The following is a 23,930-nucleotide window of genomic DNA, read 5'->3' as shown; positions in this document are numbered from 1 at the left end:
TGCACAACGGTCAGGAAGAATTTTGGACCATTCCTCTTTCCACAAAACTGTTTCAGTTCAGCAGTATTCTTGGGCTGTCTGGTGTGAACCACTCTCGAGGTCATGCCATAGCATCACAAATTGGGTTGAGGTCAGGACTCTGACTGGGCCACTCCAGAAGGCATATTTTTTTTCTGTTGAAGCCATTCTGTTGTTGATTTACTTCTGTGTTTTGGGTCGTTGTCCTGTTGCATCACCCAACTTCTGTTGAGCTTCAATTGGCAGACAGATAGCCTTACATTCTCCTCCAAAATGTCTTGATAAACTTGGGAATTCGTTTTTCCGTCGATGAGAGCAAAGCAGCCCCAAACCGTGATGCTCCCTCCACCATACTTTACACTTTTGCAAACTTCAGATGTGCAGCAATGTTTTTTTTGGACAGCAGTGGCTTCTTCTGTGGTGTCCTCCCATGAACACCATTCTTGTTTAGTGCTTTATGTATGGTAGACTTGTCAACAGAGATGTTAACATGCTCCTTATATTTATGTTAGTCTTTAGCTCACACTCTAGGATTCTTCTTTACCACATTGAGCATTCTGCGCTGTGCTCTTACAGTCATCTGTCCTTTACAACCACTCCTAGGGAGAGTAGCAACAGTGCTGAACTTTCTCCATTTATAGACAATTTGTCTTACCATGGACTGATGAACATCAAGGCTTTTAGATATACTTTTGTAACCCTATCCAGCTTTATGCAAGTCAACAATTCTTAATCTTAGGTCTTCTGAGATCTCTTTTGTTCGAGGCATGTTTCACATCAGGCAATGCTTCTTGTGAATAGCAAGGCAGCTCTAACCAACATCTCCAATCTCATCTCATTGATTGGACTCCAGGTTAGCTGACTGCTGACTCCAATTAGCTTTTGGAGAAGTCATTAGCCTAGGGCTTCACATACTTTTTCTAACCTACACTGTGAATGTTTAAATGATGTATTCAATACAATAATTTGTGTATTATTAGTTTAAGCAGACTGTGTTTGTCTATTGTTGTGACTTAGATGAAGGTCAGATAAAATTTGATGACCAATTTATGCAGAAATTCAGGTATTCAGGTAACACATACTTTTTCTTGCCACTGTATACACCAAAATGTGTTTGAATATTGTTTGCAATAATTGTACTGTTCTTACTGGAACACTTGTAGAGTTTGCGTGCCTGTGTGATATCCCCTTTGCTTAGCCTTGTCCTCTGGCCAATTGGCGGTCTCACTGCATTGACATCATAGCGTGGCAGGATGGTGTCCAAGAAGATTCCTCTGCATTTCAGGAGAAGAGACCGCTGTTAGATCAAAACACTGCATAACCGAGAAGGCACTTGCACATACACACTGGTACACACTTTCTCAGAAAAGACACCATTCAGAGGGCAGTGGTGAACCCTAAAGATCCATCAGCCAGCGGCTGAACTTCTGACACTAACACTGACAGTAGGCATTATTCAGTGATTTACTGAGGATGCTGACATTTATGGAAGCATCAGGCCACAGCTTTACCTGTGTGAGTCTGGCAGCCTGCAGCCAATAGGGCCTGAGCTAAGGAGTGCGATATACTGTATGGGGAGCATACAGTATATAAAACACAGTTGTTGTTTTTTATTGATATGGTGCCAAAACACCACAAAACATGCACTGGAACATTATGCCAGTTAAGAGAGTGGACTGAGTGTGATCCCAAGCCGTGCTGCCCAACAATGTGGTCTCAGGGCAATTTGTATTATTCTGTACATAAATCTGTGACACTCCTTTTAGTATGATATGATACGTTAGGTTACATTATAAATGGAATAACATACAATAACATACGTACTAGAGGATGTGTAGTATCATACGTCTTACTCGGTGGTATAATATCATACAAATTGGATGATGTACCTTCTCATACATCTTGGTTGACGTATAATATTGCACATCTTTATCGGAGACCAGGTTGCTTGTTGCGCCGTAACAACAAAGGAGAATTATGGGGAGAATTTACTTGGCGGTTAGGAGAACTAAAACAACAAAGGTTAGGCGAATTTATGTAGAAGGTTAGGTGAATTGGGTTAAGTTTAGAATATGGGTTAGGGGAGAATATTGGTTAGGGGAAGGTTAGGTAAAACGCTACAGTGGGACCCGACGCAACTCGAGCATTCAAGCTTTGGATTGCTAGACTGTCACAGATAACGCTCACCCATCCTCCCCGACCAACCTCCCTACTGTCGTTTCTGTCTCAAGTAACTAGACCATTAGTAGGTATCATACATCTTGGTGGTGCTCAGAAACACGTCAAGTATATTTTGTATGGCTCTGAGGCAAGGCGGTACCCATTCAATTTTTCTCATCAGTGAACTCAGCACAGAGAAGTGGAGCCACACCCATCAGCAGACCCATGACCCTTATCAACACTGTCAAAAACAATGACCTAACTTCAAATATTATTATATAAAAAAACAACCAATTGACTGTTACTGGTCAGTGGTCCCCTCCAAGGCTGTAGGAATGTCCTCCTCAGAGAGAGGAGGTAGTTCAAACAGGTCTGGGGGTCAAAACTGACCTCCTACTGACCTCGTCATGTGTGCTGTGCAGATGGAAGAAAAACACTATCCAATTCCAATACTAAAAACCAAACGCCCTCCTCTGACAACTCTATGGGAAAATCTAAAACTTGATTGGTTTGTTGTATGGACAACAGGAACATTTAGCATAAGGATTAAAAGTCCAAAAGAACAAGAACAATTAGAAAGATGTACAAAAATCGCATCATGGTGGCTTGCCTTTGGCTTGAAAAGGAGTCCAGAACAGTTGATGCTGAAAAACCAGACCTTTTCACACCACTTTCTCACTTGACACTTTGCTAGTTTATCATCTCCTTTTCTCTCTCTGCAATGGTGAGCAAAGCCTGGTTCCTGGCTGTTCCCATGGTGACGTACCCATCAACGCCAGGCATGTGCAAACAGAGCAGCCTGAGCTAACAGTTTAAGCACTGTCTGTCTGTCTGCCTGCCTGCCTCCAGGAGCCCGTAAGCTGGCTGTCGGTGAACAACGCCACTCCAGCCAGTGTCAGAGCAGACAAAGGGCACACTGGCAGCTCTTTATTTGAGTTGGCTCTGCTTTATGCACCAGGCCTGAAAAATGTCCCCAGCGCAGAGGGGCGGATAAAGCCCAGGGTTGGGTAACATGCCCCAGACAAAAAGCATGGGGAGCTGCCTTACTTGTCCCCAGGAGACACTTCAAAACATGAGGGCTCCCCATGAAATCTTACCAACAACAATCTCGGCAAAGGCCCTGGCTTCCCACGGTGATTTACAGTAAAAACGCTGTGCAAACACACAGGCTAATAATGGGGAAACAAAGCTAGACATTGGGACAGGTACATCAGCATCAGAGGAGGTTGGTAACACCTTAATTGGGGAAGACGGGCTCGTGGTAATGGCTGCAGCGGAATGAGTGGAATGGTATCAAATACATCAAACACATTGTTTTCATGTGTTTGATGCCAATCTATTTGCTCCGTTCCAGCCATTATTATGAGTAGTCCTGCCCTCAGAAGTCTCCACTGATCAGCATGCAGGGGAAGTGTAAACTGGAAACTGAGAAAAGCTAACAGGAGTCCCTTGTCTCCTAATAAGGTGCTCTGAAAACACACTGACCACGCTCTCAATACAATCCATTACTTTTTCATCTCTAAACAGTGAAATCATTAAATAAGGCTGGCTATACTCAGGGAAAATAGGACATGCTCAGAGAGGTTGAATGACAATAGAGCAGAAAGCATCAACAATCACAAACCTGCTTCATTGTCATCCCCTGGAAAGCACATTGCCTGTACAGTTAGAAAAATAAAGGGCTAGGCAGCCCATTCTGTGCAGTGGCCTGAAAGAGTGTTTGTATCCAATCTCAGCCTCCTTGAAGAGAAAGAATCTCTCCCGGTTTCCCAGAATCCAGTTGCCACGCGCACATGGCAGGTTATTTGGGACAGGCTGCAATAGGAGGTATTGAGGAAAGGGCCAGCCTCGGTGAAAAAAGGGCAGAAAATTTTGAACAAAAGGAGAGCCAACAGCTGGTTCTCATACCAGAGAGCTGTGTAGTAATGATTCCAGTCTGGTCTGGCCACCCTCTCCTCCAGCTCTCACTCGCCTTGCATGTACCCAGGCTCACATTACATTCACACTGGGAAGCAGGGGCATGCCAAACCCCTTCCTGCAATTGGGAAAGAGGCATTGAATTGGAACAACAATCACTCCTGCCGATGTCTGTAGCTCTAGACAATTTCACATTTTGTTTATGTAAAAGATCTTTCGAAGAAAGTCCACGTCGAATTGCACAGCAGGTACCAAAAATGTATCACACACATGGCTGAGGGAGGGAACCGCATGTTACCGGTATGTTAAACTCAGTGCCAGGGTATCCCCCCCATTGTCATGCAATCCACTATAGACTGCACACTGCCTGACAAGGATGTCATGCAACCTTCATGCTGGGCTTGTATCACTTATGTAATGACACCAAATTTACAGCTCAATCTCCAACTCAGTCCCAAGTGGACCTTTTTGGCTTTGCTTTGATCTAACGGAAACAGACAGAAACAGTGCCAAACTGCAGCCTAAAAAGCGAGGAGATGGGTAAAACCCAAATAAGCATGCAGTCGTCATAGAAGCTGGGCTGGTCCAAATCTCAAACAGCCACTATGACACCACTGTCTGTATCTGTGACTAACAGGACAGCATCTGGAGAGATTTCCAGATGCATCCGACAGGGAGTCTGGGAGAAATAAAGAGGTCAGCTGGCACAGAGGGACGCACTGGCACAGTGCAGTACCAAAAACCATGACACATGCACTGCTCTCCTTTTCAAGCATACTTCAAGGACAAGAAGCAATTTTGTGAAATATGAATTTCAAATCGCAGCAGCATGTACTACAACAGCACTTAAAGAGTTTGGTTTGAGTGGATAACGGTCTTCCTGCTGTTTAGTATTACATAGATTCTACTGAAAAAAAAAAAATCTTAGAGGGCAAAGTGTGACAAAAATAGAATCTTAACAGATTCTATCTCCGTGGCCATGAAAAAAAAAAAGCCGTGGGATCTTTTACACTCCTTTTGCCCTTTATAAAAGCTGCACAAACCATCTATGACGCCTTGATCACAAAGGCCACAATAGATCAATCATATCAACAATTTATTGAAAAATCTATAGCTTGCAGTCAGAACGCACCTGAAAACAGGATCAGTTTGATTCTGTACTCTCAGAGATTTGACTTGTCAAGTCAATGTCGGGGAAATGACATTGAATGGTCTCCATTTCCACATGGAGACCTAAACATGTTTATGTGATCATTAGTGGTTGACCTAAATCATGCTAGCAAGTAGACCTGACTTTTTTTTTTTTTTTACACCAGGGAGCCATGAAGCTAGCCAGCAGACACCTTGGGAATAAAACCCTATAACCTCCTAAAGAAGCCTGGTATGTGGGATCATGTTGCTAACGACGATCAAAGCCACTTCAAAGGGGCTCTATGTGGCATAATGAGGCAGTTCACACTATGAGAGGAGAACTTTTACAAGGAGCTTCACAGAGGTATGAGTGTGCCATGTAGCCTGATGTGCTGCAGCAGGGCCACTGGCGCTAGCGGCTCTACCTGAACCTGGGGTTGGATGTGGAGGTTTACTGGGCTGCTGCTACACACACAGGCTGCTTGAGCCAACCAAGGGAGTGATAATTGGAACAACCTGTGGCTGTGGGTAAAAGCTGGCTCATCAAAAGGTAGACACAATCAAGCCTTATGGGTAATTCCACGGAAACGGAATTGCACTGAGACTCAGATTTTTCCACTTAAAATGTGCGCCACACAAAAACCATTGATTTCAAAGTTTAACAAACCATATAACTCTACGCACAAAACCTTTTTTTTTTTTACACTGACATTTTTACCCCCAAAAAAATTTCCTGGAAGAACTTTGCAGATGTAAAGTTCGGTAACAGAATTTTGGTGAAATCTCCCTCAGTTCTCTGTGTCCAAGTTTTCCAAAAACTCTTAACTATCTGCTCCGAATTAAGATTCAAAGACGTCTGCAGAAAGAATGGGGTGTCAGCTATGACATGACACATTAACTTTGAAAAAATCTACTTTGGTTAGAGTGGATTTACACCTGGTAACGGAATTGCGGTAACGGAATTTCATCTTGGGTCCATGATCTGTACTACACAGAAATGCATAATTATGGATATGAATGTCATTCTCTTCATGGTGATGTATCCTGAACAGGTACACAAAGGTAGAAATATGCAATATCCTCTTTTTCATATTTGGGTATTATTCCGCCCCGAAACAAGACCAAATTTGGTTGGTCCAGACCGTACCAAATCTGAACCAATCATAGACGTCTACATTTCACAACTTTGGACATTAAAGTACAGCACAGTAGCCCTCAGGAGAGTAGAGGTCAGTACAGTACATTATTGTGTACTCAACTCTAGTGTGTACTGTATTTTTTGGAAATTCCTTTACTGATTTTTTAACAGAATTGAGTTTTAATCACTTAATAATTCATAAACAAAATTGATATCAGTAAAAAGACTATAACTAATTCATAGGTCTACCTTTACTTGTCACTTCTGTGAACTTTCATTATCCTCCCTCCTAATGAGGGAGAGAAATTTAAAAATATATTTTGGTGACAGGTTTTTGGTAACAGAATGTTTATGCACAAGGCAGTTTCTTATGCTAGGCATACACTACATGACTTCTAAAATCGTAACAATTTGGACATGCTCACATTTCGCCATTTCCTTTCACAGATCTTTTCATTCCATCCACATTACAATGATTGATCCTACCCTGCGTCTCTCGGTTTTCGGAGGAAAAACATTCCGACATGCAAATAGTGAGTTGCTTTGTAAGTGTGCACATAATTATGTGCAGAAACATAAAAACACGAGACAGAGGCGCAGAATACCTATTATGAAAATATGAATAATATTTTGGGTTTCTGTCATGGTAGGACATAGAGGTAATATTGTTGGATTTCGTTTTGCATGACATGCTGAATACTCATTGGCTATTGGCAGCAGCCCTTGCCCAATTGCGTCGCAGCACTGCTACTACAAGATGATCGACCAAAATTTCAGATATGTCCAAAAATTCTCGGGACATCCGACAGGGGTATGGAACAGCCATCATTGGTGCGGCCTTGATCCGCGCGAACTATGCCAGTCCCGACCTACTGATCCTAGCTCAAATTCATAGGATTTCACCCCAATTATCAAAATGAATCTGGGACGGCCAAAACATGCCATGGCAAAATCGTGTAGTGTATGCCTGGCATTAAACTTACAGATGGCTGAACCATTTCTCCTAAACTAAATATGTGTTGATATTAGTTGGTAGGCGTCTTTATTATCTTTATTATTATGTTTTCTAAGACCCCATCTGTTTGACCAGAAATCAAAGCCTTCGCTTAATTCAACATTTTAGGATGGAAAATGGTTGAAAAATGTATATATGCCTTAATTTCTCAAAAATATAGACTCTTAGTTTTCATTTGACACCCAATTTGACATGCTCCTATGAACTTCACATGTTGGTGCTCATGGATCCTTTTACATGGAAATAGCCTTATCCAACAAATACCCCCCTTAATACATAGCTGCCACTGGACAGCGTCCCCACTGAGAGACGTAGCTACCTGAAAGACTGGAAGCAATCAATATGATATATGCCTAACCACATAATACAAAACAGACAGGCATTGTATTACATGGGGATGGTAAAGCATGCTGCAGTTTGTGTGCATTGATTTTTGTAGGTGCCCTTCTACTACTAGACTACAGATGGACTGGGTAAGGTGGGCTATACAAGATCAAAAAGTTGGGGCTGTCTAGGAAAACGTATAAAACATTCACCAGGATTGAAAGCGAAAGCTCTGTAATCCTGCTCTTTCTGGGCCCCAAAAAGCTAAATGGGCCAGATGTGTCAACTCTAATGACACGTTACTCCAGGCATCCTGGTGGATTACACTTTTTTACCCTTAGAAATCTCATTACATGGACAAGCAATATAATCCGTTCTGCATCTCACAGAAACCACATCAGTTTACCCCCTGAGCATTTCCACTGCATGCTCAAATGTAAGCGGTGACTGTTGAGAGAGTTAAAAGATCCAAGCCAAAATAAATTGGCGGAAGAGAGAGAAAGAGTAGACACTCCCAAAAAGTATTATATTCTGCAGATGTTCTTCCTTTAAGCCAAGGCACTGACACGTTCATGAGGTCCATCACTGAGTTGTGTCTTTGTCCTGCTTCCCTGTACTTTAAATTCATCAGACCAACCATCATACAGGCTAAGTAACACTGACAAGTCAGCAGTATATTTGTCCCCCAGGCTATGAATGTCAGCAGGTCATTAACTGAATAGTATCTAAGCTTCAATTTGCGCCACCTTTCCTAAGCCTTGAAGTCAGCCCCTGGCTCTAAAATTAAACAAAATAATGGAGAAAAAAAAGAGACATTGACACATTGTAGAACTATGAAGTGACTCACATGGAAAAGACCTGAAGTGAGACATGAGAGCAAAAGTGCCAGTCTGGGAAACTGCTCTCTGGCCTAAACTGTAACTGATTTCCATGATGTCTGTTCTGCTGTGTATGAAGTGGAACTTGACCCATCTCCTACCTTGAGAATGTATTCCTGGCATAGTGCATGATGCTGTCAAAGTCATACACTTCACCCAGAGAGTCCACCTCCCCTGGCTCCATCTTCAAGAAGTTATACTCCTGTCCTGTGAATGGAAGCAAGAAAACAGATACTGAAACCTGAAACCCACCATTACCTCAAATACTGTACCAGAATACTAAATAGCAAAAGCGGGAGGCTATCTCCTAGAAAGGGAAAGATGAGTGGGCTGTTCCATACACAGCCGTCTACAAAGCAGTCTTACCTGGCTGGATGTTGTCCCTGATGATGCTGACGTGTTCGTCTCTGTCGGGCCGGGTGTGCTCGTGCCAGAAACCAATCACGTGGCCCAGCTCATGCACCACTATTCCAAACTTGTCACAGTTCTTTCCTATGGAGATGGCCTGGGGACCGCCACCCCTGCGGCCCACATAGGAACAGCACCTGCAGGGTCCAACACACAGAACAAAGATCAGAGACAGGTCAACAGGCAGGGTAACAAGCTAGTTCAAAGACTGTGGTAACTGGCTACATATTAGACTAAACTAAGTCACTTTTAACTTGGCAGACACAAAGATGAGAGCATTAGCTCAAGATTGGCCATCGTGCTTACCATAGTACTATGTAAATGCTACATTTCTGTGTACATCTCAGTCATGTATTAAGAACTTGGTGAACTTCGTGTTACACCGGATATATAGAACTTTACTTCCACAAACATGAAAGTGTAAACCAGAAGGAGTGAACAAATAACGAATAAGCCAAGTGAAGTAGTCTATGGAAGGAATCCCTGTTCCTGGAGAGAGGCAGGGTCTGACCTCAACAGTTTGTGGTTCAACTCACATCTCTAATGCATATATACAGTATTAGGAAGAGCATTCTTAACAGACTTTCTAGCACGTCATAGGAAAACTAGCGGAGGTGAGGGGACCCTACATCCTAATACAGTGGTGACATTCATTGATGTGTGCTTCACTGTAGATGGAAGGTTACAATGTGTGACAGTGAAGGCTGGCTGACTTTAGACTGCAGGGCTCTCCCTCTCTCCCTCCCTGACATGAAAGGGTCAGTGTGGAAGCCTGGTCCATGGACACACACACCGCACCCCCGTAGGCCAACCAGCCTCTCTCTAATTACTGTGAGCCAGGCTTTCCTGAGACGGGCCTTGAACTTTGCACAGGACAGATGGGGCCTGCAGCAGGCCAGCCCAGAGCCCAGGCATTCCCACTAACTGCGGCCGCCTGAGTGGATAATGTCATCCCTGTTACTCTGGAGGACAGTTACCAGGCTAAAAATGGCTATCAACAGCTGGGTGGAAAAAGGTCAGTTTATGCTCCATATCCACTCTTTAATATGTTCTTCTTGGTAACGGATTTACTGTACATGCAGAGCCAGAGTATAACGCCATCAACGTGGCTACAGTTTTTGTGTGAAATCTTTTGAACTTAAAAACATGCATAGCTGGGAAAAGGACAAAATGTATAATGTGGAATTACGGGTTATGGTAAAGCTGAGGATGTCTCCCTTGGGTGACATTAAAAAAAACATGTGTGACACCAGTGCTCAGTGAAATAATTGCCTGAACTATGAGGCACAGCATGCATTCCTTGGGCATGAATGGCCATCTTTCTCAGGACTTGCAGGGGGCTGCAATTAGCACAACTCACACAGACAGACTGTGGACAGAGGGGATGAGTCAGCACTAAAGGACAATGGAGGAGTGGTAAGGAAAAGTACTTAAGCGATAACTCATTATGGCTGTGTGGATAAAGAACTGTCATGTCTGAGCAGGCTGACCAGCTACACTTCCTTCCTGAGGGAAGTGAGCCCAGGCCTGCGTGGACTTACCCACACGGACGGTAAGTGAACACAATGTAGCTCTCCTCTGTTGTCCTTTCGATAAAGGTCACGCAGGTATGCTTCTCCCAGTGACGCATGGCCTGGCGGAATATCGCCCGCTGGCTGCCTGAATGTGACGGGAAGAAGGGAGGAGATCAGTGAGGCTGACGTCCATAAATCACATAAAAAGGAGGATAAAATACCAACGCTAACAGCTTGCTCGTAGTGCCAAATTCATCCCAAGTAAAGTTAATAAAAAATATTATGTCCAATAGCTGCCAAGACATTCATTTTAATGTAGTGGATGCAAGTATGCTGAAGTATGCTTAATGGACACCAGCTACCACCTTTTAGTAGGGTACTATGTTACAGGGCGCATATAAGACACATAGGGCAAGTAAACAGCAGTGATGATGTGGGACTTACCACTGAAGTTCCCACTGATGACATAGGGAATGACACCTTCTGGCCACACCCTCTCAGGTCTGGAGGTCGCCGCCCTTTTCCTGCGGTGTGATCCTTGCCGGTTTGGCAATGCTCTGTTTCGACTGGACTCATTGGCAGAAGACCCTGTCATTCCCAATTACCAGCCAAAGATGAGGTTTGTACAATATAATCACAGAAAACCACCAAATTAAAAAGTTCAACTCTGGTGAGAACATGGTAAAAACCATGATGAGATTACAACATTTCAGCTGTTCCTAAATGGTAAAGAGATGATAATGACAATGAAGCATGCTTTATAACTTTGTTGAGCATTTTCTTTACATAAACACTTTGGGAGTGCTGGTGATAAACATGCTGTTTGTTTACAACAGGTGTCTTGGCCAACCCAGTGTTGGAGAGGAGTCATCACCTGGTGCTGAGTGGTTCATGCATCGTATGCATCTTCCTGGCAGATGCACTGGGAGAGAGTTACAAAGCCTCCTTGCATAATTGGCCTTGAGGTGGGAAAATGTGGGAACTATTTAACTGAATGCAAGTTTTCTTTCTTGGACTGGTTTGTATTGTATCATTAAGGAGACATTTTAGTCAGCACTATATAATAGCACATGCAATAATGGAGTCAGACTTTTAGAATTGATGACAGGCACGTTTACAAGAAAATGCACGCTTTAAGGCTATGGCGATAGGCCTTAGTCTTTATTCTCAGTAACCATGACCAGGTCAGCCAGCCTCACAGCTCTTGCTCACCTGTGGTTGTCTCATTGAAGGTCTGGACGGTCCGTTGGGCCACGTTTATAATCCGGTCCACCTTAAACATGCGCATGTCCTCCTCATCCAGAGCAATGTCTCCCCAAAAGGCAACTGAAACAGACACACAAAGAGAGAAAGCAAGTCAGACATATTTAAGGCGTCTTTACAATATTGTTTTGCACCATTCAATAGCCTCAAGGTTTTCCTGCTCTGCAGTCCGACAAACCCTGTCGATCACATAGGCATCCATTAAAACAGAGGGTGAAAAAGCTAGACATTCTCTCCCTCTCACACTCCCTCCCTCCCATCTCTTTGGCCCCCTCTCCCCTCTCGCAAACAGACACACAGAGTTGTGAAACAGCAGTTATGTGAAAGTTTGAATAACAGGAGAGGAATGTGGTCTGAATCTCAGAGCTCTATAAGCTCCAAGCTAAATAAGTCATACCATCAGGGGAGGGAACATCTCTGTATGACATTCAGTGGAGGACATATTCAATCAATTAATGAGAACTACATTCAAAAGCTTTCAGATCAGCATACCCCAGATGTGCTGGGTCAATCCAGTTGCCGTTGAGAAAACTCTGGGGGAATATTTCACTTTGTACCGTTAATGAGTCCTCGAGCAGACCTAATACTGTAAGATGCTGCCTCAATACTGTATATGGGGCACCTTGAACAAGTAATAAGTTCTTAATGAGGCCAAGGAGAAGGAAAAATAACCAAACAGTCACCCTTTATGAAGAATGGTATTCCTTGCTAAATGCCCTATTTCTTCGGCAGTTTGGGCAGGAGTCCTCTCCACAGATACAGGCCGCTCTGTTTTAAAAGCTTTTAAACCAGCACGTTTGCTGAATTTACGTCCTGTCCCGTGTGCAGGAGTGGACCATACAACTCTATGCACAAGTACTGCTTTAACAATTTCCACAATTTTTCTTTACAAAACACATTTAGTTGAAGAACAGTGCAGATGCAAAGTTCAGTAGCAGAATGACGGTTTGTGCTGTTGTCACCTAACTTTGCATCTGCATTGTTTTTGTAAATGTGTTTTGTAAAATGTTAAAGTCGTCCTTGTGCATAGAGTGCAAAGTTAAACAACCCATGCAAATCATTGGTTTTTGTTTGGCATACATTTTAAAGTGACAAATCGAGTCTCAGCATCATTCTGTTCCTGTGGAATTGCCCTTCTGGGAACTGCTTTACTGGCAAAAACAACATCAACTGCTATAGTGAAAGATGGATAACTAAAAACTGACAAACTGTGGTCTGGGAATCAAAGTGAATGCATCTTTTCAGGGCTTAAGGTTGTTTTTAGAACTCTACAACAATCATCTAAGACTGTTATAACTGAGCTATCATTGGCCCGACCATTAATAACAGTCAGATCGTGGTGTGCGTTTGTGTCAGAGAGAAAAGACGACGAAGGAAAACAATAGAGGAAAAAACTTTTTAGCTTGTGTCCCTTATCCACCAGAGGATAATTATTTAGACAATATGTAGCTGGCTGAGATGTAGCCACAGTCTCACACAAGCAACAGAGGGTCGGAGAGGGCATGTTGTGGGCTAGCAAGATTACAAGCTAATGACAGCAATAAGAAAAGGTGTAAATCTTTGCCTGCAACTTATTGCATGCTCAGAGCTCAGCGGGCAGGTTTAAAATACCATAAGTCAAAGGGATCCTATCATTTGCACTCAGAAAAATGCTCAATCACTGTGAGTGTCACCAAATCCCCAAAACATTAAAATAGACTATTCGTACTCAGCTCTAATATGGACACTCTGTGCCAAGAGTATACAGTGCCTTCAGAAAGTGTTCATACCCCTTGACTTATTCCACATTTTGTTGTGTTACAGCCTGAATTCAAAAACGATTAAATATATTTTTTATCTCTCACCCATCTACACGCAATACCCCATAATGAGAAAGCAAAAATATGTTTTTCGAATGCTTTGCTAATTTATTGAAAATTAAATATAGAAATATCTCATATACATAAGTATTCACACACACGAGTCAATACTTTGTAGAAGCAGCTTCGGCAGCGATTACAGCTGGGAGTCTTTCTGGGTAAGTCTAGGAGCGTTGCACACCTGGATTGTACAATATTTGCACGCTTTTTACAATTCTTTAAGCTCGGCCAAGTTGGTTGTTGATCACTGCTAGACAGCTATTTTCATATCTTGCCATATATTTTCAAGACGATTTAAGTCAAAACTGTAACTAGGCCACTCAGGAAAAGTCAATGTCGTCTTGGTAAGCAACTCCACCGTAGGCTTTATTTGGCATTGTGCTTTAGCTTATTGTCCTGCTGAAAGGTGAATTTGTTTTATTCCATTACTTTTTATCCCAAAAAACTCCCTGGTCTTTGCCGATGACAAGCATACCCATAACACGATGCAGACACCACCATGCTTGGAATTAGGCCTCATTGGTCTCATGGTGAAATTCCTGAGTGGTTTCCTTCCTCTCCGGCAACAGAGTTAGGAAGGACGCCTGTATCTTTGTAGTGACTGGGTGTATTGATACACCATCCAAAGTGTAATTAATAACTTCACCATGCTCAAAGGGATATTCAATATGCTTTCTTAAAAAAACTCCATGGTCTTTGTGGTTGAATCTGTGTTTGAAATTCACTGCTCATCTGAGGGACCTTACAGATAATTGTAACTGTGGGGTACAGAGATGAGGTAGTCATTCAAAAATCATGTCCTGAACTTATTAAGGCTTGCCATAACAAAGCGGTTGAATACTTATTGACTCAAGACATTTCAGCTTTCTTTTAAAAATGTATTTACCAAACATTTCACTTTGACGACATGGGGTATTGTGTGTAGGCCAGTGACACAAAATCTTAATTTAATCCATTTTATATTCAGTAACACATTTGCATAAAGTTTATTATTTAAATTAATAGGATTCATACAATACATTTAGAGATTTTTTATACTTTCAAAGACATTCAATTTGACTCCTCAGTTTCCAGGAAATCCGCCAGTGTTTTAATGTCCCAGGTTCATAATTTTGTCTTTACCTTCAACTCCGCCTATCCATGCAAGCCTATGGGGTCCCCTGGGGAGCAGCACTAGCAGAACACCCATTGGTTAAACTTCTAACGGACAGACCCCCATCAAAGGGAGTTGTTTCTAATATCTATAGTTAATTAATTCTAGCAGCACAAAAGCCATTAACTCTATCCACTGTATGGGAAAAGGATTTTACACTTGCTGACAGACAAATAAATTCGGAGACAGTGTGGAAAAATATATCTGGATCATCTAGAAACCCCAATCACCAATTAATTAATAAAAACATATCTGGTGGTTAGAGCGTTGGGCCAGTAACCAAAAGGTTGCTGGATCGAATCCCGAGCTGATAAGGTAAAAATCTGTCATTCTGCCCTTGAGCAAGACAGTTAACCCACTGTTCCCCGAAGACGTGGATGTCGATTAAGGCAGCCCTCTGCACCTCTCTGATTCAGAGGGGTTGGGTTAAATGCGGAAGACACATTTCAGTTGAAGGCATTCAGTTGTACAACTGACGAGGTATCCCCCTTTCTATCTAACACCTCAAAAAATACATCACAAGGGCATTAGTCCATCGCCATTATGTGAGTTCTGCACAACAGGGGACCTTGGTACTTTTTAGCATATGCTGTGGATATGCCCGGGGGGGGGGGGATGAATTCTGGGGGAAAGTCAACAATGTCATCTCTGTACTTATAGATAAAATAATGCCATTAGATCCAATAGTGATGTTGCTCTGTGATGACTCTGATTTGCACTTGTCAAAACGCCAACAGAGAGTGTGGTTGGCAGGAACCACAGCTGCTAAGAAGATTATTGTACAAAGGTGGATTCCACCTCATCAGTTACCATTGCAATAATGGTTGCTCACATTTAAGAAAATTGTACTTATGGAGCTCTCCACGGCCAGGATCCACCAGGGCCAAGGTCTCCACTCTGGACACATGGAAAAAAGCAGCAGCGGACATTTCTGAACTCTTAACCAACGGGCCTTTACATCCATGAAATTACTATGTAATATAAATGTATTTGTTTTTATTTCATGATTTATTTTACTTTCTATTTTATTTTTAAAAGCGGTGTGAATACTTTCTGAAGACATTGTAACTGATCACTACAAGCTACCAGCTGTCCATACAGTATGCAATGGATACAAACTGACTGTTACAATGCTTTTATCCTCTTGTTCTTACTTTTGATTCCAAGAACTGACAGCATTAAAGGATGAGAGAATAGAAAGCACTTCGACAAAACCAACATCAATTTGGGGCTGTCACCGAGAGGACAGGGAGCACTCTTTCCACAGTGGAAGATAAAAATGCAGCTGCAATTTGATGACTTAATTTATGAGAGTAACCCTGCTTTACCTAATACGTAATGCTACAGTAATACTAAACTGAGTTACACACAGTTATTAACATTGATTTATTGGCCTAATGCTAGAACCAACTAACCACACAACAAGTTGCAGGATTGTCCCCACCCCCACGCCACTGCCGTGCACAGAGGGCTAATGTACTTTCCGTCCATGGCTGAGACCCACTCATCCACAAAACATTCTGGGGACAAGCTCTTAATCCAGCATATAATTGTTCCCTGACAACAGCTAAGATTGAAGTGAGCAAATGCACAGCCCCGGCGGCATTAGGTCTCATTTCCCCCGGGCTTCCCAGTCGTCCTGGAGACGCTGCAGGTTTAGGGAAAGTCTCCCAGGGATTGAAAATTAATCCCCTTGTCTACTGGCTTTAATTATCCACGGACACAGACAGAATCTGTGGATTCTTCAATATGGAGCACCGGGCAGAGGACAGGATGGCAGTCATTGCACTGGCCAGTTGAGTGAGTGAGTGAGTGAGTGAGTGAGTGAGTGAGAGAGAGAATCATTATTGAGCACAGCACTGCCACCACTCTCTTTCGAGCAACATTCATTACCTAACTGACAACAGCTGCAACGATGGAATTAATTTCAACAGAAATGTAAAGGTTGAACAATTTGATAATTTCCGCTCTAAGAGATCGTTCCATTCCAGTTTAAAGATGATATGGTTCTCAGTGTCCTAACATTAACATCTATTGTGGAGAAACACAAACAACAGGCATTTTCATTTACGTGCCACACTTAGTGGCTGGGACAGAGATGCTGTTCATCACTGTATGGGACATACTGGAAAGATAAAAACAGCCTTTGATTAAACATTTGATTGATTGCACTTTGTGCGTTACACTTTCTCCCTCTCCTCCCCATCGCTGGAATGTGTCTTTAGATCATCTTAACCATCATAATAGCTTTCATCTCAGACCACCCCCATCAATCAGTTTGGCCCGTCAGATTACGCACGAGATCTCTATCAAATTAAACACCATTTGATTCAGGGAATTCCCAGGACACGGCCTCCTTGGTGTAAGATACACACCATGACTGAATTGCAGATTTGCGCAAACAAAAACCATACAACTTTATGTACAATGACTACTTTTAAGAATTTTCACTCAACATTTTACAAAAATACATTTACTAGAAGAACTGTGCAGATGCAAAGTGTGGTAACCGAATTTTGGTAAAATCTCCCTCAGTTTTTTATGTGACCATGTTTTAAATAAACTCAGAAATATCTGTTCCGAATTAAGATTCAAAGATGTCTGCAGAAACAATCGCCTGTCACCTATGACATGACACCTTGAGTTTGAAAAAAATCTGTGGTTATTGAACTACAGTAAGTGAAGTGTATTTATACCTGGTAACAGAATTTCATCATGGGTCCCTGATCTGAACACAGAAATGCAAAATTATGGATATGAATCTCATTCTCCTCATGGTGATGTATCCTAAATAAGTACACAAAAAAGGTAGAAATATGCAATATCCTAATTTACATATTTGGGTATTGTTCTACACACTTGCTATTGTTTTAATAAGCTCCGACACCAACCAAGACCAAATTTGGTTGGTCTGGACAACACCAAATCTGAACCAATCACAAATTTGAACATCAAAGTACAGCACAGTGGAGCTCAGTAGAGTACAGTGCAGTACAGAACAGTAGAGTAGAGTTCAGTACAGCAGGAGTTTTCAAACTTTTCTTGCCCAGGGACCCCCCCGCCCAGGAAAACCTGCAACCCAGGGACCCCCATCATCCCACTGCCAGCAGCATACCACCATGCATCCCACTGCTAGCTTGCCTCTGAAGCTAAGCAGGGTTGGTCCTGGTTGGCCCCTGGATTGGAGACAATATGCTGCTGGAAGGGTTGTTGGAGGGCCAGCACTCTTTCCTCTGGTCTAAAAAACAAATATCCCAATGCCACAGGGCAGTGATTAGGGATATTGCCCTGTGTAGGGTGCCGTCTTTCATGGGATGTTAAACGGGTGCCCTGACTGTCTATGGTCATTAAAGATCCCATGGCACTTATCATGAGAGTAGGGGTGTTAAGCCCGGGGGCCTGGCTAAATTCCCAATCTGGCCCTCATACCATTATGGCTACCTAATCATACCCAGATTTCAATTGGCTAATTCATCCCCCTTTCTCTCCCCTGTAACTATTCCCCAGGTCGTTGCTGTAAATAAGAATGGGTTCTCAGTCGTCAACTTACCTGTTAAAATAAGGGTAAAATAAAATGTAAAAAATCATATGTTAGCAAAAATTTTAATAAAGAGTGACGTCTTGTCTTATCATCAAGTCAACGATAATGGCAAGTAGAAGTAATCAACATTTTAAAATGAATAGATTTGGTAGACAGTTTCATTATTTTAATTAATTTTGACCTCCCCACAGTTTATTGGAAGAGGACGTGTAAACTCTAACAGTCTATTCAGTAGAAAAATATCTTGGCGGCATAGAGCAAATGTTGCTGTTGCAAATTTTCTGCAATAAAAACAAAACAAATACACTGAGCTGAGAGAACATTTAGCAGTTTTGCCATGGCTAATGCTGTGTTCCTTTGCTCAAACATTATAACAAAACTCAATGGGCTGTGCCTGAATGGCCATTAACATTTCATTTATTTTTTTTAATTCTTCCTGACTGTATAACTTATTTCATTGTTAGTTCTCAAATAACTATTTTATCTGCTTGCCCAGAGTTGGATAAACAGGAAGAGCGAGCATGCTAACTGTTCCCGTAGACTTCCAATCATTGTGGTAGTTGGCTTGTGAATATCTAATAAAAAATGTAACCCTGCAGTAGAGTATAGTTCAGTACATTATAGTGTAGGGCTGTGACGATACCGGTATCGCAATATTTTTTCCATGGCAAAAATGAAAACGTGACGTAGGTCAAACTCCTTGGTCCTTTAAGAACCTGCTGTATGTTAAATAGTGTGCTAAAACTTGGAAAATAAATGTGACTCTGGATCACAACATAATGATGTTTGTTTCCAACTGTCACGCCCTCTCTATTTGGGTAGGTCAGGGTGTGATTTGGGTGGGCATTCTAGATTATGTTTATCTAGTTTCTTTTTTCTATGTTGGGGTTTTTGTATGATTCCCAATTAGAGGCAGCTGGTCATTGTTGTCTCTAATTGGGGATCATATTTAAGTAGTTGTTTTTCCCACCTGTGTTTGTGGGAGATTATTTTGAGTTAGTGCATGTTGCACCTCTGTCGTCACAGTTTGTTGTTTGTTTATAGTTTATTGTTTGTTTGGCTAAGTTTCACAACATAATAAAGATGTGGAACGATATTCACGCTGCGCCTTGGTCTCCTCCTTACGACGGACGTGACACCAACATGCTGTTTTCTTAAATAAGTTAAATCCGCTTCGTGTTTTGGTTCCTTGCCACGATACTAACGAGTATCGCGATGCTGGTATAGTCCCGGCCCGATTAGTGTACTTTTTTATTTTATTAATTTTTTATTTCACCTTTATTTAACCAGGTAAGCTAGTTCAGAATAAGTTCTCATTTACAACTGCGACCTGGCCAAGATAAAGCAAAGCAGTGCACACAACAACACAAAGTTACACATGGAATAAACAAGCGTACAGTCAATAACACAATAGAAAAAAAATAAAGTCTATATACAGTGTTTACATATGGCGTGAGGAGGTAAGGCAGTAAATAGGCCATAATAGCAAATGAACACTGTTGTGATAGATGAGCAGATGGTGATGTGCATGTAGAAATACTGGTGTGCAAAAGAGCAGAAAAGTAAATAAAAACAATATGGGGATGAGGTATGTAGATTGGGTGGGCTATTTACAGATGGGCTATTTACAGCTGCAGCAATCGGTTAGCGCTCAGATAGCTGATGTTTAAAGTTAGTGAGGGAAATATAAGTCGTCAGTTTCAGCAACTTTTGCAATTCGTTCCAGTCATTGGCAGCAGAGAACTGGAAGGAAAGGCGGCCAAAGTAAGTGTTGGCTTTGGGGATGACCAGTGAGATATACCTGCTGGAGCATGTGCTATGGATAGGTGTTGTTATCGTGACCAGTGAGCTGAGATAAGGCGGAGCTTTACCTAGCATAGACTTGTAGATTTTCTATGGGATTAAGGTCTGGAGACCTGGAGCCAGTGGATTTGGCGACAAGTATGTAGCGAGGGCCAGCCAACTAGAGCATACAGTGGGGGAAAAAAGTATTTGATCCCCTGCTGATTTTGTACGTTTGCCCACTGACAAAGAAATGATCAATCTATAATTTTAATAGTAGGTTTATTTGAACAGTGAGAGACAGAATAACAACAAACAAATCCAGAAAAACGCATGTCAAAAATGATTTGCATTTTAATTAGGGAAATAAGTCTTTGACCCCTCTGCAAAACATGACTTAGTACTTGGTGGCAAAACCCTTGTTGGCAATCACAGAGGTCAGACGTTTCTTGGAGATGGCCACCAGGTTTGCACACATCTCAGGAGGTATTTTGTCCCACTCCTCTTTGCAGATCTTCTCCAAGTCATTAAGATTTCGAGGCTGACGTTTGGCAACTCGAACCTTCAGCTCCTTCCACAGATTTTCTATGGGATTAAGGTCTGGACACTGGCTAGGCCACTCCAGGACCTTAATGTGCTTCTTCTTGAGCCACTCCTTTGTTGCCTTGGCCGTGTGTTTTGGGTCATTGTCATGCTGAAGTACCCATCCAAGACCCATTTTTAATGCCCTGGCTGAGGGAAGGATGTTCTCACCCAAGGATTGACGGTACATGGGCCCGTCCATCGTCCCTTTGATGCGGTGAAGTTGTCCTGTCCCCTTAGCAGAAAAACACCCCCAAAGCATAATGTTTCCCACCTCCATGTTTGATGGTGGGGATGGTGTTCTTGGGGTCATAGGCAGCATTCCTCCTCCTCCAAACATGGCGAGTTGAGTTGATGTCAAAGAGCTCCATTTTGGTTTCATCTGACCACAACACTTTCACCCAGTTGTCCTCTGAATCATTTAGATGTTCATTGGCAAACTTCAGACGGGCATGTATATGTGCTTTCTTGAGCAGGGGGACCTTGCGGGCGCTGCAGGATTTCAGTCCTTCACGGCGTAGTGTGTTACCAATTGTTTTCTTGGTGACTATGGTCCCAGCTGCCTTGAGATCATTGACAAGATCCTCCTGTGTAGTTCTGGGCTGATTCCTCACCGTTCTCATGATCATTGCAACCCCACGAGGTGAGATCTTGCATGGAGCCCCTGGCCGAGGGATATTGACAGTTCTTTTGTGTTTCTTCCATTTGCGAATAATCACACCAAATGTTGTCACCTTCTCACCAAGCTACTTGGCGATGGTCTTGTAGCCCATTCCAGCCTTGTGTAGGTCTACAATCTTGTCCCTGACATCCTTGGAGAGCTCTTTGGTCTTGGCCATGGTGGAGAGTTTGGAATCTGATTGATTGATTGCTTCTGTGGACAGGTGTATTCTTTACAGGTAACAAGCTGTGCTTAGGAGCACTCCCTTTAAGAGTGTGCTCCTAATCTAAGCTCGTTACCTGTATAAAAGACACCTGGGAGCCAGAAATCTTTCTGATTGAGAGGGGGTCAAATACTTATTTTCCTCATTAAAATGCAAATCAATTTATAACATTTTTGACATGCGTTTTTCTGGATATTTTTGTTGTTATTCTTTTTCTCACTGTTCAAATAAACCTACCATTAAAATTATAGACTGATCCTTTCTTTATCAGTGGGTAAACGTACAAATTCAGCAGATCAAATACTTTTTCCCTCACTGTACAGGTCGCAGTGGTGGGTGGTATAAGGGGCTTTGGTGACAAAACGGATGGCACTGTGATAGACTGCATCCAATTTTCTGAGTAGAGTATTGGAAGCTATTTTGTAAATGACATCGCCGAAGTCGAGGATCGGTAAGATAGTCAGTTTTACGAGGGTATGTTTGGCGGTGTGAGTGAAGGAGGCTTTGTTGCGAAATAGGAAGCCGATTCTAGATTTAATTTTGGATTGGAGATGTTTAATATGAGTCTGGAAGGAGAGTTTACAGTCTAGCCAGACACCTAGGTATTTGTAGTTGTCCACATATTCTAAGTCAGAACCTTCCAGAGTAGTGATGCTAGTCGGGCGGGTGGGTGCGGGCAGCGAACGGTTGAAAAGCATGCATTTGGTTTTACTAGCGTTTAAGAGCAGTTGGAGGCCACGGAAGGAGTGTTGTATGGCATTGAAGCTCGTTTGGAGGTTAGTTAACACAGTGTCCAAAGAAGGGCCAGATGTATACAGAATGGTGTCGTCTGCGTAGAGGTGGATCAGGGAATCACCCGCAGCAAGAGCGACATCGTTGATATAAACAGAGAAAAGAGTCGGCCTGAGAATTGAACCATGTGGTACCCCCATAGAGACTGCCAGAGGTCCGGATAACAGGCCCTCCGATTTGACACACTGATCTCTGTCTGAGAAGTAGTTGGTGAACCAGGCAAGGCAGTCATTTGAGAAACCAAGGCTGTTGAGTCTGCCGATAAGAATACGGTGATTGACAGAGTCGAAAGCCTTGGCCAGGTCGATGAAGACGGCTGCACAGTACTGTCTTTTATCGATGGCGGTTATGATATCGTTTTGTACCTTGAGCGTGGCTGAGGTGCACCCGTGACCAGCTCGAAAACCGGATTGCACAGCGGAGAAGGTACGGTGGGATTCAAAATGGTCAGTGATCTGTTTATTAACTTGGCTTTCGAAGACTTTAGAAAGGCAGGGCAGGATGGATATAGTCTATAACAGTTTGGGTCTAGAGTGTCACCCCCTTTGAAGAGGGGATGACCGTGGCAGCTTTCCAATCTTTAGGGATCTTGGATGATACGAAAGAGGTTGAACAGACTGGTAATACGGGTCGCAACAATGGCGGCGGATAATTTTAGAAAGAGAGGGATTGTCTAGCCCAGCTGATTTGTATGGGTCCAGGTTTTGCAGCTCTTTCAAAACATCTGCTATCTGGATTTGGGTGAAGGAGAAGCTGGGGAGGCTTGGGCAAGTAGCTGTGGGGCGTGTGGAGCTGTTGGTCGGGGTTGGGGTAGCCAGGAGGAAAGCATGGCCAGCCATAGAGAAATGCTTCTTGAAATTTTCAATTATCGTGCATTTATCGGTGGTGACAGTGTTACCTAGCCTCAGTGCAGTGGGCAGCTGGGAGGAGGTGCTCTTATTCTCCATGGACTTTACAGTGTCCCAAAACGTTTTGGAGTTAGAGCTACAGGATGCAAATTTCTGTTTGAAAAAGCTAGCCTTTGCTTTCCTGACTGACTGACTGCGTGTATTGATTCCTGACTTCTCTGAGAAGTTGCATATCGCGGGGACTATACGATGCTAGTGCAGTCCGCCACAGGATGTTTTTGTGCTGGTCGAGGGCAGTCAGGTCTGGAGTGAACCAAGGGCTATATCTGTTCTTAGTTCTACATTTTTTGAAAGGGGCATGCTTATTTAAGATGGTGAGGAAAGCACTTTTAAAAAAGGACCAGTCATCCTCGACTGATAGGATGAGGTCAATATCCTTCCAGGATACCCGGGCCAGGTCGATTAGAAAGGCCTGCTCGCAGAAGTGTTTTAGGGAGCGTTTGACAGTGATGAGGGGTGGTCGTTTGACCGCGGACCCATAGCGGATGCAGGCAACGAGGCAGTGATTGCTGAGACCCTGATTGAAAACAGCAGAAGTGTATTTGGAGGGCAAGTTGGTCAGGATAATATCTATGAGGGTGCCCATGTTTACGGATTTAGGGTTGTACCTGGTGGGTTCCTTGATAATTTGTGTGAGATTGAGGGCATCTAGCTTAGATTGTA

The 23,930-nt window shown here is 42.8% G+C and overlaps 1 protein-coding gene across 3 annotated transcripts in view; it reads right to left on the bottom strand.

Moving 5' to 3' along the window:
- LOC106585594 (bone morphogenetic protein 1) overlaps positions 1-23,930 on the bottom strand; it is a 68,569-nt gene that overhangs the window by 25,387 nt on the left and 19,252 nt on the right. For 2 of the 3 annotated variants that reach the window (XM_014171980.2, XM_045706703.1), the window contains exons 2-7: positions 11,716-11,829; positions 10,948-11,091; positions 10,531-10,648; positions 8,948-9,126; positions 8,683-8,788; positions 1,168-1,292 (exon numbers count right to left, since the gene is read on the bottom strand). In XM_014171980.2, the coding sequence (XP_014027455.2) occupies positions 1,168-1,292; positions 8,683-8,788; positions 8,948-9,126; positions 10,531-10,648; positions 10,948-11,091; positions 11,716-11,829 (786 nt within the window). Of the gene's footprint in view, positions 1-1,167; positions 1,293-8,682; positions 8,789-8,947; positions 9,127-10,530; positions 10,649-10,947; positions 11,092-11,377; positions 11,463-11,715; positions 11,830-23,930 lie in introns of all 3 variants that reach the window. The other variant, XM_014171981.2, reaches the window with a different exon arrangement.

This window comes from Salmo salar, chromosome ssa24 (genome assembly GCF_905237065.1).
Source record: "Salmo salar chromosome ssa24, Ssal_v3.1, whole genome shotgun sequence".
Lineage (NCBI taxonomy): Eukaryota > Metazoa > Chordata > Actinopteri > Salmoniformes > Salmonidae > Salmo > Salmo salar.
The sequence above is the reverse complement of the archived record's forward strand: the minus strand, read 5'-3'. Positions and strand labels throughout refer to the sequence as shown.